At 50.1% G+C, this 22,488-nt stretch overlaps 9 protein-coding genes across 9 annotated transcripts; 5 read left to right on the forward strand and 4 right to left on the reverse strand.

Moving 5' to 3' along the window:
* Positions 1–346: 346 nt before the first annotated feature.
* On the forward strand, positions 347–1,914 carry COCMIDRAFT_99604 (uncharacterized protein; the record flags this gene model as incomplete). Its single annotated transcript, XM_007691384.1, has 3 exons — positions 347–637; positions 764–1,046; positions 1,109–1,914. 3 exons carry the CDS (start codon positions 347–349, stop codon positions 1,912–1,914), a joined length of 1,380 nt encoding a protein of 459 aa, XP_007689574.1.
* Positions 1,915–2,583: 669 nt separating this feature from the next.
* Positions 2,584–3,880, reverse strand: COCMIDRAFT_38186 (uncharacterized protein; the record flags this gene model as incomplete). Its single annotated transcript, XM_007691373.1, has 5 exons — positions 2,584–3,057; positions 3,115–3,119; positions 3,228–3,272; positions 3,379–3,751; positions 3,815–3,880. 5 exons carry the CDS (start codon positions 3,878–3,880, stop codon positions 2,584–2,586), a joined length of 963 nt encoding a protein of 320 aa, XP_007689563.1.
* Positions 3,881–5,357: 1,477 nt separating this feature from the next.
* Positions 5,358–8,593, forward strand: COCMIDRAFT_6696 (uncharacterized protein; the record flags this gene model as incomplete). Its single annotated transcript, XM_007691356.1, has 5 exons — positions 5,358–5,935; positions 5,996–6,351; positions 6,410–7,217; positions 7,276–7,850; positions 8,076–8,593. The coding sequence occupies 5 exons, from the start codon at positions 5,358–5,360 to the stop codon at positions 8,591–8,593; spliced, it is 2,835 nt and encodes a 944-aa protein (XP_007689546.1).
* A 557-nt stretch (positions 8,594–9,150) lies between these two features.
* Positions 9,151–11,436, forward strand: COCMIDRAFT_38188 (uncharacterized protein; the record flags this gene model as incomplete). The annotated part of the gene is made up of 2 exons (XM_007691374.1): positions 9,151–11,121; positions 11,173–11,436. The coding sequence occupies 2 exons, from the start codon at positions 9,151–9,153 to the stop codon at positions 11,434–11,436; spliced, it is 2,235 nt and encodes a 744-aa protein (XP_007689564.1).
* A 289-nt stretch (positions 11,437–11,725) lies between these two features.
* Positions 11,726–12,577, reverse strand: COCMIDRAFT_99518 (uncharacterized protein; the record flags this gene model as incomplete). Its single annotated transcript, XM_007691385.1, has 7 exons — positions 11,726–11,883; positions 11,939–12,076; positions 12,128–12,170; positions 12,255–12,320; positions 12,385–12,397; positions 12,453–12,493; positions 12,551–12,577. 7 exons carry the CDS (start codon positions 12,575–12,577, stop codon positions 11,726–11,728), a joined length of 486 nt encoding a protein of 161 aa, XP_007689575.1.
* Positions 12,578–12,883: 306 nt separating this feature from the next.
* COCMIDRAFT_38190 (uncharacterized protein) lies at positions 12,884–14,432 on the forward strand (the record flags this gene model as incomplete). The annotated part of the gene is made up of 3 exons (XM_007691375.1): positions 12,884–13,010; positions 13,061–13,605; positions 13,656–14,432. The coding sequence occupies 3 exons, from the start codon at positions 12,884–12,886 to the stop codon at positions 14,430–14,432; spliced, it is 1,449 nt and encodes a 482-aa protein (XP_007689565.1).
* A 409-nt stretch (positions 14,433–14,841) lies between these two features.
* On the reverse strand, positions 14,842–19,311 carry COCMIDRAFT_99541 (uncharacterized protein; the record flags this gene model as incomplete). Its single annotated transcript, XM_007691386.1, has 3 exons — positions 14,842–15,344; positions 15,411–18,899; positions 18,954–19,311. The coding sequence occupies 3 exons, from the start codon at positions 19,309–19,311 to the stop codon at positions 14,842–14,844; spliced, it is 4,350 nt and encodes a 1,449-aa protein (XP_007689576.1).
* Positions 19,312–19,592: 281 nt separating this feature from the next.
* Positions 19,593–20,334, forward strand: COCMIDRAFT_38192 (uncharacterized protein; the record flags this gene model as incomplete). Its single annotated transcript, XM_007691376.1, has 4 exons — positions 19,593–19,664; positions 19,722–19,738; positions 19,796–20,001; positions 20,051–20,334. The coding sequence occupies 4 exons, from the start codon at positions 19,593–19,595 to the stop codon at positions 20,332–20,334; spliced, it is 579 nt and encodes a 192-aa protein (XP_007689566.1).
* Positions 20,335–20,450: 116 nt separating this feature from the next.
* Positions 20,451–22,105, reverse strand: COCMIDRAFT_38194 (uncharacterized protein; the record flags this gene model as incomplete). Its single annotated transcript, XM_007691377.1, has 2 exons — positions 20,451–21,849; positions 22,008–22,105. 2 exons carry the CDS (start codon positions 22,103–22,105, stop codon positions 20,451–20,453), a joined length of 1,497 nt encoding a protein of 498 aa, XP_007689567.1.
* Positions 22,106–22,488: the final 383 nt, after the last annotated feature.

Genomic DNA, 22,488 nt, shown 5'->3' on the forward strand with positions numbered 1-22,488 from the left:
AAGTAAGGTCCGTTTCACCGGAGGGAATCATGGAGAGGATATATGACCCCCGCCCGGCGCTCCGCTCGCTCTGGCAGCTGGGTTAAGGCGCCGGAATTTTGTTGAACCTCCTTGGGCTCTATTCTGCGCAGAACTTCAGATCACGTCTTGCCCTGGGAATAAAGCCCCGTTGCAAAGCGGACAAATGGAGCGCCTATCGCTATCTGCAGCGACCTCAATACCGACATCTGTCTTCGCACAGTCATCCCCCCATCACGACTTCATCGCCAGCCGACGAATTCCGAGAGTGCCCCGTCGTCGCTGGAAGAAAGTAAAGTCGCTGCCAAGACCCAGAGAATCCGTCGCCATGTCACCTGCACTGGACCCCGCGACGGGTGAAACCGGCCCCAAGGCATCGCGTGCGCAAGCCATAGAGATCAACTCGACCCCGGACTTCGGACGTCCCAGGCGGACTACTGCCCAGAGCGATATCCAGGACACCATCCAGCACCCGGGCAGCGTGCGCATCAATGTTCAGGGCGCTTTCATAGTCGACGAGGAGCAGCCGGATACCCCGAAGAGCGAAGACTACGAGCACGATCCCCACGACATTCGCCTGCCCAACCACACGGCCGTCGTGAGCCATGTAGCCGTTGATGTGAGTGCTCCTGCGCGATTCTTTGCTTGTTGTTGCGCCCGGTACGCGACCATGCGCTGTCGCCTTCTCCCCGCGCCGACCCCCTGGCAAAAGTATAAGCGGCAACATGCTAATGCGATTTGGTAGATTGGAGGCTCTCTTGCCAAACTCGTATACTTTTCGCGCGAACCAGGCGACGATGCGGCGGGCGGACGGTTGAACTTTTTCAAGTTTGAGACGGATCGCATCGACGCATGTATAGAATTTATGCGCAAGCTCAAGGACGACCAGAAACAACACAATGATTCCAAGTCGCAGGATCTGTGCATCATGGCCACGGGGGGAGGCGCATTTAAGTACCATGAAAAGATTACACAGGCGCTAGATGTCGAGGTCATACGAGAAGACGAAATGGAGTGCTTGATCATAGGTATGATTCTTGTCGCTGTCTATATGTTGTGACAGAACATCGCTGACAATGACGCTACCCAGGCCTCGATTTCTTTATCAACGAGATACCCGATGAAGTCTTCACCTACAGCGAAGACAGCCCTATGGAGTTCGTGCCACACCCTCCAGACCCACCAAACATCTACCCCTACCTCCTCGTAAACATCGGCTCCGGCGTCTCCATGATCAAAGTCTCAGGCCCACGACAGTTCGAGCGCATAGGCGGAACATCACTAGGCGGTGGCACACTCTGGGGCCTCTTGTCTCTCCTCACAGGCGCCCGCAGCTTCGACGACATGCTCCGGCTCGCCGAAAACGGCGACAACTCCTCCGTCGACCTCCTCGTCGGCGACATCTACGGCCAAGCCTACAACAAAATCGGCCTCAAAAGCACACACATCGCCTCCTCCTTCGGCAAAGTCTACAAGATGAAGCGCGCAGCAGAGCGCGAAGCAGAAGACGGCTGCAACGGCGACCTCAAGCGCAGAGAAGAAGCAGAACACGTCCAGGGCTCCGCTGAGCTCCCTCACACCCACGGAGCCTTCCGTCCAGAAGACATGGCGCGCTCGCTCCTCTACGCCGTCTCAAACAACATTGGCCAAATCGCTCATCTCCACGCAGAAAAACATGGTCTACCGCGTATCTACTTTGGTGGCTCCTTCATCGGCGGCCACTCACAAACTATGAACACACTATCCTACGCCATTCGCTTCTGGTCCAAAGACACTCGCCAAGCCTATTTCCTGCGACACGAGGGATATCTCGGTGCCGTCGGTGCATTTTTGAAGCGCCAACCTAGGAATTGGGGGAGAAGGGAAAGCTTTGCGGGGCCCGCGAGACCGACTTGAGGGGATTTTTTTTTACCTTTCGTCTTTCTCTCTCCCTCTTTCTCTCTGTGTGTGAGAGATCTCCCCCTCTTTATTCTCTATCCTTCATTTTTTTTCTTCCACTCTCTTCCAATCCATACGGATCGCGCTGTTCTTTTTTTTTCAAGGAAGGGGGGGGGGGGGGGAGGGGAAAGAACAGCTGGCGTACATGGTCGCATAGAAGATAGAGATTTATTCTTCTTTTTTTCTTTTTTTCGGTAGTTATAATATTATCGACTAATACTGCCATTCATCGTTTTTTTCACGATTCAGTTGCTCAGAACGTTTTGAAGGGGAAAAGAAAAATACGACTCGATTGAGTGGATTTTTGCTCGGCCCGAGATAATTGCGGGAATTAAGGAGAAAATTCAAGTGTCTTTTGTTTTTTGGTCTCAACAAACATACCGGTCCGGCTTAATTGCGACCTGCTAGCAAGGTTGGGCCAGGAACGCATGTCGAGTTGCAGATTCAAAGATAGGCCCGTTGGCTTTTTTTCTTCTATGTGACACTAGCTGCGTCTCATTTATAGTACAATATAAGCCGGTTCTTAATAGCTTGGACTATTCCTCTTTTAGGGTTTGAAGTGATGCCGAATCCTTGTCAAGAGAGAGTTATCGGACCGCCATCTCATTCCCGATTAAGCAAAGCTTGTTAGCGAGGTTCGGTCTTCTGAGTATTCGACGTTGATCCTGTCTCGCCTTTCGTCGTATCAGACCCAGCAATTTGTTCAATGGGATTTGCTCTGGACCTTGTAGATGCGCTATCTGGCTGCTGAGTCTCTTTAATACCAACATCTCGATCGAGCGACTTGGCAACATTGCTCTTGTACGTAGGCTTCGGATGGTAGTGTGACGGATCAGGCTGGTTGAGGCCTGGCCCACGAGCCAACACTACATCAGAGGCATGCGCAGGCTCGAAAGTGGGGGGATCAAGCTTCTGTGCAGCCTGAAGGCCAGAGGCACCACTTATCGAGCCGCGAAGACGGTGGATGTTTGCGTGATCTGTATACTTCATTGATTCGGCGTCAGGTCCGACAGGGAAGATGGGATCAAGTTTGTTGGCTGCTTCGAGTCCGGATAAGGCACCTATTGAGCCACGGTACTCGTGTGGTGGATCGGGACCGTGCTGGTGTTTATGAGATGCATGCTAGGTATCTCCGAGACCATGTGAGGGGTTCCAGACGATTTCTTTGTTATCTGTAGATGATTAGTCTACCAATTAATGGAGTCATGTAGAAAGAATCGATATGGGTCGTAACAGAGATTGTGTAACTTGGTGCATACACTGGGACTCACCGGTGCCGTCGGTTTGCTGAATAGGAGGAAAGGTGTGTAAATCAGCTAAAACATTTAGCACAAATATCGAACATGGGAGGGGCATGATATGAAGGGTATAATGATATTAGATTATATGGCTTTATCTATCTGCGTGTATCGTATCCCGTACCACCAATTGTAGAAGTAGGATCAGCCCGATGATCTTGATCAGAGTCGAAGCGCGGGTCAAGCTTGTTGCCCATGTTGGTCGAATGGGGACCAGCATTAGTAGAACCGGTTGCTGTTCCCCTGTGGTCTGTGTCTGAATCAAATCTTGGGTCCAGCTTGTTGCCAATGTTGGAATCGTGCGGGCCATAGTTTGTAGACGTGGAAGTGTTATTCGTAGGAGCAACACCAGCACTTGTTGCATGACCGCGGTAGCCACGGTCCCATTCGTCAACTCCCTTATTGGCAATCTCTTGGTTCTTGACTGCGCTCGCCTTGTCACCACTTGCTTCGTCGACCATGGACATTGCATTGCCACGGATGGCTTCGCCAGTGCCCTGGAACCTGTCAGCTATCGGCTCACGGTATTCCTGTCCAGCTCAAGATATGCAAAGACTTACATGGACCATATGCACACCCTTGCGGATGGTATCGCCAAGGCTGGAACCAGAGTGTGCGCCAGTCATTTTGAGTGTGTCTAGTCGTAAACTATGAATAATAATTGAAAGGATCAGGTAGTAAAAGCTTAGGTGTGGAGGTCAAGAGGGGTACCAAGTAATAGTGGATAGAGAGAGGGAAAGGAGGGCAACATATACTGATGACGCTGCCGGCAGCTTCCACACCACATGCCATGATCTGCGCTGTCTCAGTAGGCAAGCATGTGCATGTGCAAATGTATGGAAAGGGCATGGCGACATAGTCTTGGAATTGTGATGTCATGCACTCGGGATGGTATAGCCCCGACGCCGACAGGGCTGAGCTAGGCTGCATTGGGCGATTGACGTATTGGAATAACGACGATAGCCTTTGATCGATGAATGACGTCGGATACGATACAGCTGAATATCGTAAAAAATGCTGATGATAGAACAGAGTCAAGAATTTGCAAGAAAATCGTGCTTCATCATGTTGCGTAGTGACAGCAGAGATTGTTTTGGTATTATAATGCCACCAGCAGTCTATCTTTATCTTCCAAGACCTCAATTGACCTCATCTTACTTAGTAAAGAGTCTATCCTATATATTTTATACAAATCCTCTGGTGAGGATAGTCTTTTAACCTATCCTGCATCAAAGGTCACCCGTACGCGCGTTGCTACGGGGTTAGTGTAGGAATGGTTACTAGCCTTTGATAAGGCTGCATACGTTCCATCCTCTATAGGACCAAAGCCTTCTAAACTCTTAAATTTTGCCTTGTCCATTTTACGATAGCAATAGCGATAGCGGAAACATAAATGAAGGAGCGCTAAACAGCACGAAACGACACGGAGCCGCATTTGTAGAGGCACCTACAAGACACATGCTGTATTCCAATGATCCGGCCTATCGATGGCTAACACCTGCTGGAAAAAAGTCTTAGGGAAACACAGCGTTAAGTACCAGCGATTGGAACCTATTGCTCCTGCTCTATGAGTATGAACCCCGCACATAAGATGCATTACCTTCTACCTGTTTCCTAATCGATATGAGTTGCACGACATAGATTGCACCTAACGGTAGGCGTTAAATTGCTTCCCCTCGTTCGGTAGGTCCAATCAGAGCCTTAAACGCAGGTTGACGTGTCAGTTGTGGGTGTGGTTGAACTGCGGCTAGACTGCCTGATGCCGAGCAATCCTTCAAGCCTAGGCCTCGAGGCTGAATGCTCGGCATTCATCTTCTTGATCGAGTCTCTCTTTGGTCTCCCCAACAAAAACATTTCCATTCAACTCCTTTTACCTTTTGGGGACGCTGTGTGCTCGGTGCTCTTTTGATCGAATTGGTAGCTGTCGAGCCACCACGCAAACCGACCGCAGCCGATCTGGACCCAAGTCCAAATTCATCCTCTCAAAGACCCTGTGTTTTTCTCTCGCAATGGCTACACAGATGCCTACCAAACCCAGAACTCATAACGACTACACTGGGATGGGTCTGCGCACTACCTAAGGAGCAGACCGCAGCGAAGGCTATGCTAGACCAAGAACACCCGACTCTTTCCAAGCCACCAAACGACCAGAACTCATACACTCTTGGGTCCATCAAAGAGCACAACATCGTAATAGCCTGCCTACCGAAAGGTAAGTACGGTAATAATCCGGCAGCGACAGTAGCGACCCGGATGGTTAGCACTTTCCCGTTCATCAAGGTCGGCCTCATGGTTGGCATCGGCGGCGGTATTCCACCTAAGGTCAGACTCCGCGACGTCGTGATTAGCACACCGGCCGGTCAGTACCCTGGAGTGGTCCAGTGGGATATGGGCAAAGCGGAAAAGAATAGCAATTTCAAACGAACTGGTGCGCTGAATAATCCTCCAAGCGCACTGTTAACAGCGTTGACGATACTGGAGAGTAATCATGAGATGCGTGGATCTAAAACACGTGAATACCTGGACGATTTGGGAAAGAAATGGCCAAATATGGTGCCAAAGTACACAAACTCCGATTCCCTTGAGGATCCTTTGTTCAGGCAAGACGATTCCCGTCGTGCTCTGAGCAGCTGGAAGGCCATGCTCTTAATGTTCTGGGAGATGATGCTATTTCTTCTCGGGTACTTCTTAGGCTAGCGGGCACTGGATCCCATGAGTAGTGGGGCCGAGCAAGCGACAAGAAGCGTAGCAAAGTCCAAGAATGATGGGACTAAGAGGAAACCTGGAGACATGCGCGTCCATTACGGCTTAATCGCATCTGGCAATCAAGTGATCAAGGATGCCAAGTTTCGTGATAGTCTCAATGCGAGCCTAGACGGACATGTTTTGTGCGTTGAAATGGAGGCTGCAGGACTGATGAATGACTTCCCCTGCATCGTTATCCGGGGTATTTGCGATTATGCCGACTCAGAAAAGAACAAGGATTGGCAGGAATATGCTGCAGCAGTAGCTGCGGCATGTGCAAAGGAACTTCTAGAACATGTACAGCCAAGCGATGTTGACGGGGAGCGTCCAGTCAAGGACATACTGAGTGACGGTTAGTTATTCTCGAGATCTTGTGTAGATTTCATAGCAAGCTTCTGATAACATTGTAGTTCATGACACTGTCTCTAAAACTGAGGCCGATGTCAAAACAGTGAGGTCCAGGCTAGACAGAAAAGAAGACCTTGATGTCCTCAACTGGCTCACGCCAACCGACTACGGTCCTCGACAAAGTGATGTTCTCAGAAGGCGAGAACAAGGGACTGGGCAATGGATTTTAGACTCTTTTAAATACCAGAATTGGCTCAAGACCGAGAAGCAGACGTTGTTCTGTTCTGGCATTCCGGGAGCGGGAAAGACAATCCTCACATCTATTGTCATCGATGACCTCACCACACAGTTTTCTGAAGATCCAAGCGTCGGTATTGCGTACATATACTGTAACTTTCAGCGGCAATCCGAGCAGAGTATTGACGATTTGCTGATAAGTCTTCTGAAACAGCTTGCTGAGAGCCAGCCCTCCTCATTGGAGAGCATCAAAGATCTCTATCGTCGCCACGATACCCAACGAACACGGCCGTCACTTGAGGAAATATCGAGTACTCTTCGTTCTGTTGTAGCCAGCTACTCTAGAGTTTTCATTGTCGTCGATGCACTTGACGAATGTCAGACATCCAACGACTGCCGGGGGAGGTTTCTATCAACGATTTTCGACCTTCAGGCTAGTATATTTGCAACTTCTAGGATAAACGGTGAAATTGCGAAAGAATTTGAGAATGCTACATCAATAGAGATCCGTGCGACGGATGGCGACGTAGATGTATATCTCAATGCACGAATGAAACTTCAATCATCGGATATCTTAGACGATCCCATTAGAGCCATGATCAAAGAAGAGGTCATTGGCACAATCGATGGGATGTAAGTCATACAACCGACCAAAATAAGATGATTTGAAGATAGTAACGTTGGAAATTAGGTTTCTACTAGCAGAGCTACGCATAAACTCACTTATAACCCTGCCCACAAAAGGACATATCAAGGAGGCCTTGAGAAATTTTGCGAAGGGAATGGAGGGTTTGAAAGCAATCTACGACATGGCGATGGAAAGAATCGAAAGCCAGGGAATAGAGTCTCGAGACCTAGCGAAACAGATTTTGGCATGGATTGTTTACGCCAAAAGGCCACTTTCCACTTCAGAACTCCAACATGCCGTTGCGGTCAGACCGAACATTACCAAACTGGACAAAGACTACCTTCCTACCATCGATCGGCTTCGATCTCTCTGCGCTGGGTTGGTCACAATCGACGAAGAAAGCAACATCATACGACTGGTCCACTATACCACCCAAGAGTACTTCGAGCGCATCGGAAATAAATGGAAAACAGACGCTCAGTTCCATATTGCCTCAACATGCCTCACCTACCTATCGTTTGATGTGTTTAAAACAGATCCCTGCTCATCAAAGGAAGAACTTGAGAAGAGGTTCCAAGAGAACGAGTTCCTGGCCTATACCGCTAAGCACTGGGGCAAACATGCTGCAATGGTTGAAGGTGAGGTGTGTGAGCTAGCTTGTTCGTTTCTTTCAGACAATAAGTTGGTTTCAAACGCTGCACAGGCTTGTATGATTCAGAAGAGAATTTATATGGATTATAGCCAGGTATATCACGAGAAGAGCACAGGATTACATCTTGCCGCACAATCGGGATTATCACTAGTGTTAGAGGCAATGCTTCCAGAACAGAAAGAAGAAAGAGTAAGCATACTAAGAATAAAAGATGGGTACGGGCACGATCCATTGCATATTGCGTCAAGAGCTGGAGACTATAGAACAGTGGAAATGCTGCTTAACAAAGGCGCCGACCCTAATGGGCAAGAGAGAAATCAAGGCAGTGCACTCTGTGTGGCTTTAATATCTGGCAACATGGAGATTGCAAAGATTCTGCTTGAAAAAGGCGCCAACCCTAATGAGCATTGCCGAAATGGCATTACTGCACTCTCGATAGCTTCATCGTTTGGCCACATAGATGTTGTTAGGATTCTGCTTAAAAATGGCGCCAACCCTAATGGGCGTAGTAGAGAGAGGATTAGGGCATTCCCGTGGGTTGAAGGATATAGAGACGCACTTACTGCGGCTCATGTTAGAAAGAACTACGAGGTCGTGAATCTGCTTGTTGAGAATGGTGCTGAAATCGTGTTGGAAGGAAAAAAGGATAGGAGGTATCCTTTTTGGTCTGATTACTTTAGCGAAGACAGGGAGAAGCCTAAATGGCTGAAGATTAGACAGATATCATGATAGATCTTTAGAAGAACCACACAGTGTGTTGTGTAATGAGAGGTACGGATCGTATATCTATGAGTGTTTAGCACGCAGCGATAGACGACAAGCGCAAATGACGTATCCTAGCTCCTCCTCATAACCGATCCTTAAGCTCCATTTTCACAGACTTAGAACTAGAAAACAAGACAAGACACATCCTAGATGTATTTCCGACGACGTACAGAACTTGTAAAAGTTTCCTTTGTATAGTGCTATTTTAGGTCGCCCACGCCAAGGCGCTTTGTGTGCAGTGAAGGGTGTTTGGTGAATGGCACCGCTCCTACCGTCTTGTATCGAGCGTTTGTTTACACCGCAACGTCACTATTGCATTCTTCCAACAATTGCTCCATTCCTTCCACATTTACACCTCAACCAAACAACATCATCAACAACATCTGAACAGAGGCAGGTTTTTCTCAACACATGCCTCGCACCTCGCTGCAGCCATGCTAACATATCCAGATAGACAGAGATTTGAACAAATACGAGCTTTGTAGGAAACAGCGCGGTCGGATGAAGAAGATACAGCAGATATGGTAAGCTGGAGGGATAAACCAGCACCTCAGCAGCCGATGAGCGCGGATCTACATGAGAACGGCGCCCGCAAGTTTCGGAGAAAGCTCAGTTACGGCCTCTCTCTCATATCTAATCCTCTCTCCCAACGAAAGATCACCCCAGGACGCAATCAAGTTGAGACTAATTCATTGGCTGTCAATGAGGCCTCCATATCTGACGCCATCACTGCGGCCTTTGCATACGATCCCCCAGCATTACTAGCGCGCGAATCGACGTCTCTCATAAACTTCAGTGACTTGACAAAGGGTCTAGTAGGAAAAGAGGATACCGATACCTCGACTCAGAGTGAGGATATTGATATCATCCCCAAGCCACTTCCTCGCTCGCGCACGTTGGGCTTCATCCCACTCTCCACCGGCACTGAGCCTCATACATTAGCGACAGATATCAACGAATCCGTCAAGCTTTGCTCTTCGCCGGTGATTCCTATATCTGGACTAGGTTCATTGCCTTCAAAGATCCCCTCACCTAGTCCTCCGTTGTTCGTACATCGGTGCGCTAGTCCACGTCGATATCTTCACCACCAGACATCCTTGAGTGCATCGCAACAAACCAAATACATTACTGCAACTCAAGCCGTCGTCAGCCCCAACGAATGCTCACCTGAAACGATTTCACAGCCATTACGGTCACGTACAACACCAAACCTTGTGAAGGGATCGAACGCGCGACAGACTGCAGGGTTTATGGCTCCTAGGCAACCAGGACCCAAGAAACCCAATGTATCCCAAAGACCCGAGAAGCAAGTATTACAGGAAAACATCCCTACCGAAAAGCACATTATGAATAGACGGTCGCAAATACAAGAGAGTATGCTGAAGCGTGAGTCTCTTGCAGTTGCAGGAGCTCTATACGACAGGAGGTCTTTTGGACCAAGCACTCCAATTATGCAGGGCAGAAGAACAAGCTTCGCAACTCAACAAATAGCAAGCAAACAAACGAGTTCCCATCTTATTCAAAATACTCCAGCCACTGCAAAGAGAATTCGGTGTGAGGAGCAAACTGTACTGCCACTACCAAGCCGCCTTACTATAAAGCCTGGCCTAGCCTCAATGCCTTCATTTCCAAACACCTCGACAAAGAAAATCTCACACATGGTTCGTTCCTCAAAGCCAGCTTTGCTACGTTCCTATACACAAGCAGATTTGTCGAGGAAAACACTAGGTACGCCGAATGGCCTGGGTGGCGTTTGGCGGCCGTCTCGTGCGCTTGCTGTGGTAAATCACGAGGTGAGCAAACTTCCGCGCTCCAATACCTTCCATTGTCTTGGACTTCAGCCGGAAGCTGCTCCGTCGATGTCTCTTCTGCCACTGCACCACAGAAAGCTATCCCTGTCAGAGACAACGCAGCATTTACGCATGAGTCAAGATACGCCCGCCATGCCTCGCCATGGAAGAATAATATCCGATACTATCCCGTGCCAGTCAATACCTGAAGAGAACGGAGAAGAGGTGTCAATTCAGGGTTGCACAAGTATGCCACTTGAAGCTACAAAAGCCTCTACTCCATCAGAGACGCCCAGTTCATCAACTTTCAGTCTTACGATATTTCCCTCGTTACCAGATACACCTCAGCCTTCAGTTTTGGGAGCACCGCCTGTACCAGGCACAACCGCGAGATCGTCACAGGAAGTTTCGCGCGGGACTTTAGGAAACGTTCGGGGGGAAGAGATGCCAGAAGATGCTAACAATAGTGTTTTCCAGGTCAAAGATTACATGCCACCTCTGTATTGGGCTGGAAGATTTCAGTCTCGGTATGACCAGTGGCGTACTGATGCTATGAATGCGGAGTTGAATGCTCGGCCAGGCCAGCGAGGAGAGGACCCGTTGAGCGAATACAGGCTCGACCAGGGAAACCTTGCTGCATGCCATATCTTCGCGCAGCTGCGTGCTCTATGTACTACTGAACAAGCAGCAGACAGCCTTTGGGTATGTGATCTTTCTTGTTTCTTTGGCTATCTACTGACTGGTTGGTTCTAGGAGTTCGAGTACAAGTATCGAAAGGATCATAGATTGCTTGGCAATCTAGCCGATCTTCCAAGAAGAGCTCCGCCTAAGCAAAGCGATAGCGAGACTGTTCCGGTGACTGGAGCTGGTACCCTTGAACGAGCCTTAAGAAAAATGACCCCCCGCAAGAGTAGCCTTGTCAATCTCATGAAGGGCAAAGGATGGAACAAATCGGATGAGATGAAGGAAAATGATATGTTGGAGCAAGATCGGGAGACACCTTCGCGGAAGTCTTAGGCCCCTGTACATGCCGACGAGCATATCGAGAGTGAAACGGACTTTCCGCTTTCAATGACTGAATGGACCATTCATTGAGAAATAGTATTTATACAAAATCACAGTGGGAAAGGCGTTGTGACGCAGTCAAGAGTATTGCATATATTGCTTGTGAGATTATGCAGTTAGGCCGCAGTGCAACTTTAGGGGATAGTGAGCCCGGAACTTAATGAGTGCGTAGGAGGGGCATATCAATAACGTATGGCCTGACGAAATATAATCTTAATGAATCGCGCGAATTCTGCAATGGCTATTCCTTCTTCTCACTCGGCTTGGGTGATAGCTCTTCAACGATATTATTCGGGTCTTTCCACGCCAGAGCAACATACTTAGTATGGCTTCCTCGAGCAAAGATCTCTCCTTTGCTGTTGCTGAAGTTGATTGATGTGAAGGCTAACGTTTTGCCGACTTTATTCCTATTAGTAAGAAGGCATTGATGAGCAACCGAGATATAGATACATACACTTGTCGCATGATACTTCGGCTTTGATCAAGTCTCCGACCTTACCGCCCGAGGAGAGGTAAGTCACATTCAGGTCAGTGGAGACGCCGGTTGCGAAAAGGCCGCGAGATGCTACGGCTAGAGAGCCACCGAGATCGACTGCAAGGTATCAGAAATAGACGAGTTCGAGGTGGAACTATACAAAAGTACCCATGCTGGCGATCGTTCCTCCATGAAGAATGCTCAACCGGTTCTGGGAGTTGCAGATTAGCATATGGAAAGCTTCGGTAATACCTTGGATGATGTTATGATGGGATACAAAGGGGTAAATACTCACTGTGTGCTCCTTCTTTATGTCTAGCTCAAACTTGACGCGTCCCGGGACTGCCGACGTCACTCGAAGCTGATGAACCAATTGGTGATGAGCCTTGTTCATTCAGTCGAGTTGAATCCCAGAGTGAACTTACGCCGTCCAGAAGTCTTTGAAGTAGTTAGGTCAATGCTGCCGGTATACTATCTAATCGTGGGGGTGTACCTTGGCTCCAGACCCGAGTTGGCTCGGAATGACTCCCAAACCTATTATATTGGTCAATGGCCATAATTTTAGCATTTCTCATTGCCTATAGTACTCACATATCGTACAAACTTCAGTGCCGTCATAATCACGGTCTCGTTTCTCGGTGTGCGAAGAGTGATGTAGTTGGGTCCCGCTCGGCAGTTGGCTAGGTATCTCGGAAGCTAGACAGGGGTGGAGCGGAATTGTGGGGGAGCATCTTTCCGCTCATTGGGCGCGCGCGTCACCTTACTTTCTTTGAACGACCAGCGACTTTCGACTTTCGACTCAAACAGGCTGCAGCCGGCGCAACGCACGCGTCTTGCCCGCCGCTATCCCTCCTGCTCATTGCAGCATCCGAATATGATAATACGGCGGTAAAACAACGTTAATTCTTCACCACATCCATCAAGATGTCGGCCTCGTCTTCTGCTCAGGCGCTGGAATACCTTGAGGGTCTCCCGCTGGCCACACACAAGAAGCTGTATGAGCAGCCTTCGACAGTTCTGGCGGTATTTCGCTGCATGTTACCGCATCTTGGTAAGTAAAGGCAAATCGAATAGTGCTTGCAGAGCTAATAAGAGCATCAGCCAAATCAATAGTCATGGCTATGCTGTACATGCCCACTCCCTTCCCTGCCGCCGACCTCGATACCTGGTTCAAACCCACTGCGCGCAAAGAGAAAGAGCGGGCGACCTTTACTCTCGACCGTCTGCATATCATTACCTCGGCGCGACAGGACAACGGCACTCTATCGTGGACACTCAATCCAGGCTTCCAGCGCAGCCTCCGAAATGCCATCGAGGGCTCTGGCACCCATCGTTCTTTTGGAGTACCGGCGACAAAAGAAGAAAGTGGAAAGCGCGTCAGTATTGAATTTTTGGACGAGTATTCGAGGTCGCAATGGGAGGGCATATTGTACTACCTTGTGAGCGGTGCGGCTGGTCTCAGCAAAGACAGCATCTCTAGAGCTGAGGTTGGTCCTGGCACAAAAAAGCTATTACATACTGGCGATCTAGTGCGTACTATACATGGCAGTCCAAGGATCACAAAAGATGGCTTCTCTTTCGTGCTACAAGAAACGAATGCACAGGTTTGGAGTCTGCTGATTGTCTATTTGAAGATGACAAACGAGGTAAGCATTGAAATAAAAATCTTGCCTGACACCGTTTAACACTATTACAGCTCGGGATGTCTGAAACCGAAGTTCTCTCATTCCTTTTCATGCTTGGTTCTCTTGAATTGGGCCAGGATTACTCCACCTCCACTCTCTCAGCGACCCAACTCCAAATGCTCGAAGATCTCTCTGCAATGGGCCTCGTATACCGCTCTGACAGGAATGCGCAAACCTTTTACCCCACCCGGCTAGCTACGACGCTCACATCAGATTCTGGCAGTGCCATGTCGGCATCCTCCAACGATATTGCACAAGCAAGCACAAGCACCACCGGACCTCCAACTGCAGCAAACAAGGGCTTCATAATCATCGAGACCAATTACCGCCTCTATGCCTACACTAACAGTCTGATTCAAATCGCCATTCTCTCTCTCTTCACCAAACTTCAGCATCGCTTTCCCAACCTCGTCTCGGGAAAACTAACAAAGGAGTCCGTTCACAAAGCCGTCCAGGCAGGCATTACCTCAGCACAAATTATCTCCTACCTAACCACCTATGCCCACCCGCAGATGCAAAAAACCGTCCCCTATATCCCGCCAACCGTCATGGACCAAATTCGTCTCTGGGAATATGAGGGCGAGCGCGTGGAAACGACAACGGGTTACTTAATGCGCGAGTTTGGTTCGGACGCCGAGTATAGAGACGTTTTGAACTATGCTAGTGCGCTGGGTGTACTGGTCTGGCAGAATGATGCTAACAGGTGTTTTTTCGTCAGCCATGTCGAGCAGATTAGTGCATACTTGAGGAAGAAGAAGGAGAATAGAGAGAATGCCAGGGGTCGATAAGGGAATTGGAAAGACATATATGGCGTTGTATCGTTGGCTCTCTGTATAGTTGATCTCATTGACATCAAGGCGTTCTCTTATGCATGGATTGGGGAAAAATAAGTGGTAGTTTGCACTAAGTAGTGATAGACAACATTTGAATTTTATGATCTTGGTATCTCTCTCTTTTCTCAAACTTTCCCAGTCTCACATCTATAGCTCCCCTTTTGATAAAATACGAGGAAAAAGAAGATCGCGTTGGAAAAAAAATAAACACACTATTACGCCATGCAGATGCAAAGAACATATCGGTTCTCCAAGTTCGTACGTTTTCTTGTCAATTAAATGAAAAAAAACACAGAGAATTCATCTCAACCCCACAAAATGCAACGTGATAAAACTATACCTCTCCGTCTCAGATAAGATCTTACTATTCCTCTTCATCTTCGCCCTCAAAATCCTCTGCGGCTTCTGTAGGAATAAGCACATTCTCAGGCCTATCATCATCTTCCTCGTCATCCACCGGATGGCTTGCACCGTTCACGCCCGCCTCACCCATTTGCACCTCCGGTGCCGTACTGGGCATAACGCCGCCATTCGCCTTGATAGCTTCGACCTTTGCTTTTGTCATTTCATACACATACTTACCCAGGTGCTCTACATCCTGCATCTGGGCCTCGCCTGGGATGGTAGTAGCGGCTGAGTCAATGGTACGCTGCGTCTCGCCGAACATTTCGTCGGTGACGAGTTCGAGCTTGTCGGATCGTTGGAGGAGGATGTCGAAGGCGGGTTTGAGCTCGAAGACGGATTCGAAGACGGAGCGGCGGCCGAGGATGTAGAGGCCTAGGCGTGCGCGGGAGAGCGCGACGGTGAGGCGGCGGATGGAGCGTAGGTAGCCTATTGAGCGGGTGCGGACGAGGGAGAGGATGATGTCTGTTTTGAAAAGCACATGTTAGTAATGCTCATGGTGAGTTGAGAGAATAGGAGGTAAGAACTTACAATCATTTTGCTCGCCCTGGTATTTGTCTACCGTAGCTACTATCCTTGGGCGCCCGAACAGTGGGTTGTTCTTACACTTGTGGCCTAGGACATCGTTGATCAAGCTCTTCTGACCGGCATACGTGGTGAGAATCGATATCTTGTTCGCGGGGTACCCAAGCAATCGCATGTACATGTACAAAGCGACAGCATATTCGGCTTCACCCAGGTTAATCATCCAGTGCGGTGTGGGCTGCTCTTCTCCTTTACCCTTGTAGTCTTGTACATCGATGAATTGGTACTCGTGCTTGAAGCCTGGGTTCGCGATTTGGAACTCGGGATTGGAGATGACAGAAGGCAGATTAGAGAGCGAAGGATAACGCCATTTGTAGAGCTCGGCGATGGATGCGCGGGCACGACCTTGCTGGTCGAGCATGATGGTTGGCACACCCAAGCGGACAAGCCGTTGGAAAAGTGACTGTTCCAGGTTGGCATATTGACGGAATGCGAGATTTTGAATGACGGGAGAGTTTTGGAGATGATCACCACAGAGAACTATGCGTTGCAATGGAAGTTCGCCATTCTGTGGGTTTTGTAATGCGAGCGGAATGAAGTTTTCAATCTCAGTGATTTGAGCAGCTTCTTCCATGATGACATTGTCGTAATGGAACCCTAGAGACGCGATTTCCTGTCTTCGCATGGCAGCGTGTGTCGATGTCATTGCAATGATGCGAGCTTCCTTGACGAGTAGGTAGTTCGCCTTATCTCGCGGGTTTCGTAGAAGCTCAAACGGACGAATGTCCTCGAGCTCTGCAAAGATCTTCTGGACATGGCGATAGCAGCCCTGTGCAATATCAAGAATCTGTTGACGGTCTACTGCGGGAGGGAAAAGAGGTTGTGGTGCATTTGAGAAGTAATCTTTGAATGGGAACTCAGTGATTATCTGCTCAACACTCGTTTCTCCTGATGTGACACTATCCCAGTACTGTGTCCACGCTGGTTTCACATAGACAAGATTGAAGTAATCTGCAGTCTCGCATGAGCTACCATGGGCACCCGGTGCACCAAAGTTTTTGGCGAGACGGTCAACTTCGGACAAATAGTATTGTCCTCTCTCGAGGAACGACTCCACTCGTCCGTGTTTGCTGTAGCTTGCATCCGTCTCAAGATCCTCTTCACCATGACCCAACCGCAATAGGTGACGCTCGTCGATATCAAGCGCCACAATCTTCTGGAACAGCTGATTAAGCGCCTGGTTACTGTGTGCAACAAGCAAGGTCCGCTGGTCCGGGAAGTTGTGATATATATTGGATATAATCTGGGTCGCGACATCCGTCTTGCCGGTGCCTGGTGGTCCGAGCACCACTGTTAGTCCCGGTTGAGTTCCTGAAGTGATGGCATCAACTTGGGCAGGTGTGAATCGGACTTTGTTTAGCTTTGGCGCATCTGCAGGATATGGACCCATGTTTGGTGGCTTGTACGAGGATACGCGAACTGATTCCTGCACAGGTTGTGCTAGCTCAGCCTGGTCCCGACGCCGCTTTTTCGACGCTCGTGGTGGTGCAACCTCTGGTTCCGCTGCAACAGGGAACTCTAAAAGGTATGGAGGCTCGACAGGTGCATGTGCTTCCTCGTTAGGTTCAACGGATTTGCCGGGAAATGACTGAACCAAGTGCTCCCAGTCCAAAAAGGTATCGCGGAAATCAATCTTATTTAGCCGATTAGGGAGTCGCTTGTAGGTTGCAGATGCAGGATCCCCATAGCCCAAAAAGACCTCCTGCAGCCAAGATGGTGCTGGGATGTCCGAGAGAGTCAGGCGCTTGATGGACTCTAGGATCGGCAAAAAGTTGTTCTCGCGTCCTTTTCGGCGAACAATGAGATTGATTTGCTCGTAGACGTTGGGCGCTCCTTTGGCGGTTTGTTCCATATCGGCATGGTACTGCTTCGCGTCGATGTTGACGAGGAGCCGTCGTTGCCGCACTCTCGGACCAAAGCCATCGTCACGGGCTTGTTCTCTTAGTGGCCGTCCCTTGTCATCTAGAACTTGAACCACCTGCGCACATCTCATTCGACGTAGACCAATCTCTTCTCCACTGCCGACATCCGCATGGTGACCGTTTCGCATGGGTACGTCATCTTTGCCCTCAACGGAAAGAAGAAACACTACATCGTCTGGCCGGAGCTGTTCCCAGTCCCGCCGTACTGGATACTGAAGTCGACTGACATCAAGTATTATCTCTGCTCGAACATAGGCGGGGTGTTCTTCTCCGACTCTTGATGGTGCTACATCAACAATGGCAGGCTTCATGATGGGAAGTGACATTTTTGATACACCAGTAAACTTGGTGTTGACGCCTCTACCTTTTGGTTTGACGCGTTTTACGACATCCTCCATGTCTTTGCGAATACCGTAGAACGACTCAGCCCGATACAAGATAAATGATCTCCATAAGAAGTCGCCCATGGTCAGGTACTGGAGGTTCAGCTTTGGGATGGCAAGTGGTCGTGAGCCGTCGTAGGATTCATTTCGCAAAAATGTAGTTTCGTAAAGAATCTTTTCTGTTGGCAGTACTGGCATATCGCGTACTGCGTCTTTGAAAGTCGGGCGTTGCTCGACGAGCATGATTAGGGTCTCCATGTAGAAAGCACGATCTCGTACTAAGTACGTCGTGGCAGGATACTCTGTTCGTAGACCCATGAGCGAGCAAAGTTCAACAAGCTCTTCATCACTCAGTGTGCGTAGGTGACCATCCAGCTCTTCCCTGTTTCCAATGCTCTTGTAGTTTGCAAGTGCCATAAGTTGGAGTTTTTCCTGGAATGCAGCGTAGCCAGTCCGTTGCAACTTAGACAAAAGGTCATAGTGCTGCTGGTCATACTCGAGTTTCGACAATTGTCTGCCAGTCTGGTCCTCGATGGAGAAGTTGGTGAAGTGGCTGAGGAGGTCGAACAGATCGCGGAACAGGCCATTGTCCTCGTCGGCGTACATGGGTGACAAGCGAATAGCCGAGAGCATGTTGAGGTCCTTGAGTAGGGTATTGACGTATCTCCTTGTAGGCAACTGACTCTGCAGGTCTATTAGCAGCTCCATGAAGCGCTCACAGTAAGCCATATTATCCCTCATGTCTTGGCTATTGCTACTGTTGTATAATCGGTCGATGAAGTCCAGAAGGAGCGTGTAAAGCCACGAGCGCTCGAAGCGCAGGCGGGCTTGTAGTGCATCGTCTCCAGCATCGAAGCGCTTCGATGCAGCCCTCCAAGCCTTGCGAAGCATGCTGTGCTGCTCAAAATGCTGCTCGCGCACAGCATCTGAATGCAAGTTCTGCCATATGGATATGCCAACTAGAGGGGCGCACTCCTTTCGCACCAGGCCGCTGTCGAGTGATTGGAAGGCGCCGATGACAAAGGATATGAGTTGTGTGCGGATCTTGCTTGGCTGCGAGGGGTCGACGGTCATGGACAAGATGCGACGGAAGAAGGATGAGAATTCGGCGGGCTTGGTTGAGAAGTGTTCTGTTCAGTGTCAGCGCAGTCCCTTTAGTAGCCAGCAACAACGGCGCAACGTACCCCAAGACGACAGGTTCTCCCTCCTCTTAACATTGACCATGAGAGCCAGCAGCAGATGGTGGTAGTTTGATGCATCCTCTGTAAATCCAGGCCACAGGTAGCGCTCCAACAGCTGCAGATTCTCGAGGATCAAGAGCGACGAGTATGCAAAGTCGGCGCTCTCCAGCTGGTCCCAGAGCTCCTTCTTGACAACTTCGGGGCGCACTTTGGGCGTCTTTTTCGCGGCCAGCCAATTCTTCCTCGCAACTTGCGCGAAGTGGTTCTCGCCGTGCAGGTCGGCGACAGTTGGGCGGGCATGTAGGTTGGCCAGGTCGGGCGCATGCGCAGCGGACGCGCCTGGGGAGGTGGTGGAAGACATGGAGTCGCCCGTCGGGGTAACGTCGTCCATTTGGTCTGGCTTCATGGCCATGGTCGCGATGCAGAGAGGGTTTCGGCGCAAGTGAAGGGGGGCGCGCGCATTGTCGACGCACGAGGTTTGGCGAATGGCGTGGTGACGCGCCAAGAAGTAAAGTTTCTGGAGTGGATGGCGTTGCGGAAGCTCCAACGACTACCGGCCCGCAATGCCAAGCCTTACATCCAACCTCACTCGCCCAGCCCGCAACAAGCAAGCCCTCGGCCGCAGTGCATATCAACACCACAATGACCAACGCAGAAGAGGCAGTCAGGCACCAGCCTGTTGTGCCGGACAAGCTCCCCACCGGAGACTACCCTGTGAGTCAATTGCGCCCCCAACTGTCCTGCAATGGCTCGCACCACTAACGCCGACAGCTCATCGACAATGACCCGTACGCCTTTATTGTCCTCTACTGCTCTACACCATGACTAACCTCTGAAAAAAAAAGACATCTTAGCCGCGTCATGCGGTACACTCGCCCCTCCGACTGGGCCTACGGTGCCGCCCTCGGAAGTTTGAGCCCTGGATTGATGCTTTACTGGGAGAAGGTATCGCCCTCCATGGTCGGCAAGGGTGGTTTCGCCCCCATCATGCGATTGACCGGCGCTGTTGGAGTGGCTGGATGCTTCGTGTTCGCCTACTCGAGGTCATGCAGTACGTCATACACGGGCAGGGAGGCAGACCACATGCTAACACATAGCAGTGCGTTTCTACGGTGCGCGTGAGAATCGCCGCGAGGTGGAGATGGACATGCGCGAAATGGTCGACAAGGTCAAGAAGGGCGAGCCGCTGTATGGAAAGTCGGAAATGAGCGAGTACATGCAGGGAGTCGCCCACCGAAACTCGCGCTTTTCCGCCACATTTGGTCACGTTCTCCCATGGCCAAACCTCGTCAACCACCCCTATCACGGTGTTGACACCGCAAAGTACTACCGACAGGCTGAGTTGGAACTTGAGCAGGAGAGACTCGCCCGCGAAGGTCGGTAGAGCCAGAGAGGCTGTAACAGACAAAGCGTAGTTTTTTGAGTCACAGTGGCTGTAAATAAGTTCAAACAAGCCAAGTGAGCATGTATCAACATGTGTTTCTTGTTTTCATTCCATCCTTAGTTTACAGGGAGTCCCTCCAAGACCTTGCTCTGTCCAAAATGGGCCATTTTGAATTTGCTAATCCAATCGTCCCGATTAATGTACGCACCGCAGATCCTTCGCTTCCCAGTGAAGCTGCTTCGTCCATGTAGCACCCTCCAGTTATCGAAGATTAGCACCCGCCCTGGCTTCAACTGCTCCCAGTACTCGTTCTCTTTCTTCTTCAGTAATGCATCAAACTTCCTCGCGGCATCGTACCACTTTTCCACCTGGTCGATGGGGAGTTCAATCGACGCGCGATCAGATGAGTTCCAACGTACTCGCAGGAGATCTCCTGTTGCAATATCGTGTTCGAGCACGGGGAAGCCGCGGTACGGCTGAATGGAAATGCCATCGTTCCCTGATGCATGTCCATGAACATTTACCGTTGCAAGGATCTCATACGCCTTCTTGTCTGTTTCAAGAAGTTCCTCAGCGACCTTGAACCCGTCAACGAGCAAACTCGCTCCTCCCTCCCCATCCGTATGCGATAGCAAATGGAACGCCTGGAGCCCTGCTGGATCAGAAAAGTATGTCGTATCCGTATGCGCCTCCAGTGCAATATTCGTATACGCCGTATCCTTACTCGCCAAATCAGCCGTGAAGTCGTAGAACCCACCATAATGCGTCTCGCGGATAAACGCAATCTTCTCCAGCAACGCCTTGGTATCCTGCGGATCCTCAACCGGCGTCCCATCCACATAGCAAAACCCATATTCCCGCAGATTCTTCAGCAACCCCGCCATCTCCCCCCTCATAACACCCTCATACTCCACTATCGGCGGCTCACTCGCAACCCCCTGATCCCACAACGAAAGCGACACAAGCCCCAACCGCTGCACCACCTTCGTCCCCTCCGTCTGAAGCGTATAGCGCAGCAGCGAAAAAGGGTACAAACTCTCATGTCCATCCTCCCACACAACCTTCAACCTCCTCCCCTCCTCCTCCTCCGCCGCCGCCTCCTCCCCCTCAACCTCCCACCCCCGCATCCCAATCCCCGGCGGAATCCCAAACGAGTCCAGCAACCGCTGTCTCGTCTCCCCATGCATACACCTCGCACACTGGCAATTATCCCTCAGCCACACATTCGGAACCCGCTTATCCCCCACCCACACGCTCCCCTCACGCACCTCCACGCGATCGCGTCGCTCACGCGGCGCCGTGACGCTGCCACGCACCCTGTACGGGCCCTGCAGTTTATGGTACAGTCCGCGCCGCCGCGCCTGCAGCTCACTGAGTTCGAATTGCGCTTGCCGCAGGAAAGTCGGCATGCTGTTTGCGCGCAGGGGATCCGCTTTTCCCAAGTGGTAGGAACGCGCTCTGGAGCCGAGCTTGCTGGTGTATGGGACAAGGCTTATTCTTGTGGGTTTGGCTTCTCTCGTTGTACCAGCATTGGGGTTTTCTTTGGTGTCGACATCTTTTTTAGCGGGTTTGGGTTTGCCTTTACTGCCTTTTTTGAAGTATTTGGCCTTGTTTGGCCGAGGTGAAGCCTATGTGTGTGTGTTTTAGTTGAGTTGTGGAATTGGATACGACACGTGATTGTATTTACTTCAGAGTATGGTCGAAGTTGCGATACACATCTTGTGACATTGGCGGCGTTTGATGTCCATCGCGATGCTCGTGCCGCCAGCATGATGGGCAATTGGGGTGTCAAGATGGTGTAGAGGGTGTAGAGACAAGAACAACACCAAGTTTTGAGCGATAGGTGGTTGTGAGCCGAGGGAGAGATTGGTCGTACAATGATGCGGAGTCACAAGCTCGGGTATCGGTTACTTTGAACTCTTCACATGACGATTTTCATAAATCAATATAAATAGTGCAACTGGAAAAAACCTCATCTTCTGGAGATCAAAGGCACCATGGCCTAATGGTAAGGCGTTGCTTTCCGGTGGCAAAGATTGTGGGTTCGAGTCCCACTGGTGTCGTCTTTTTGCCTTTTGCTTTCTTGATCTTCCAATCAAACTGTGCCTCTTGCTTTGTTCTCGTGTTTTTTTCCTCTAAGCGAGTTGGTTTTTT

The sequence above is a fragment of the Bipolaris oryzae genome, assembly GCF_000523455.1.
Source record: "Bipolaris oryzae ATCC 44560 unplaced genomic scaffold scaffold_98, whole genome shotgun sequence".
Classification (NCBI taxonomy): domain Eukaryota; kingdom Fungi; phylum Ascomycota; class Dothideomycetes; order Pleosporales; family Pleosporaceae; genus Bipolaris; species Bipolaris oryzae.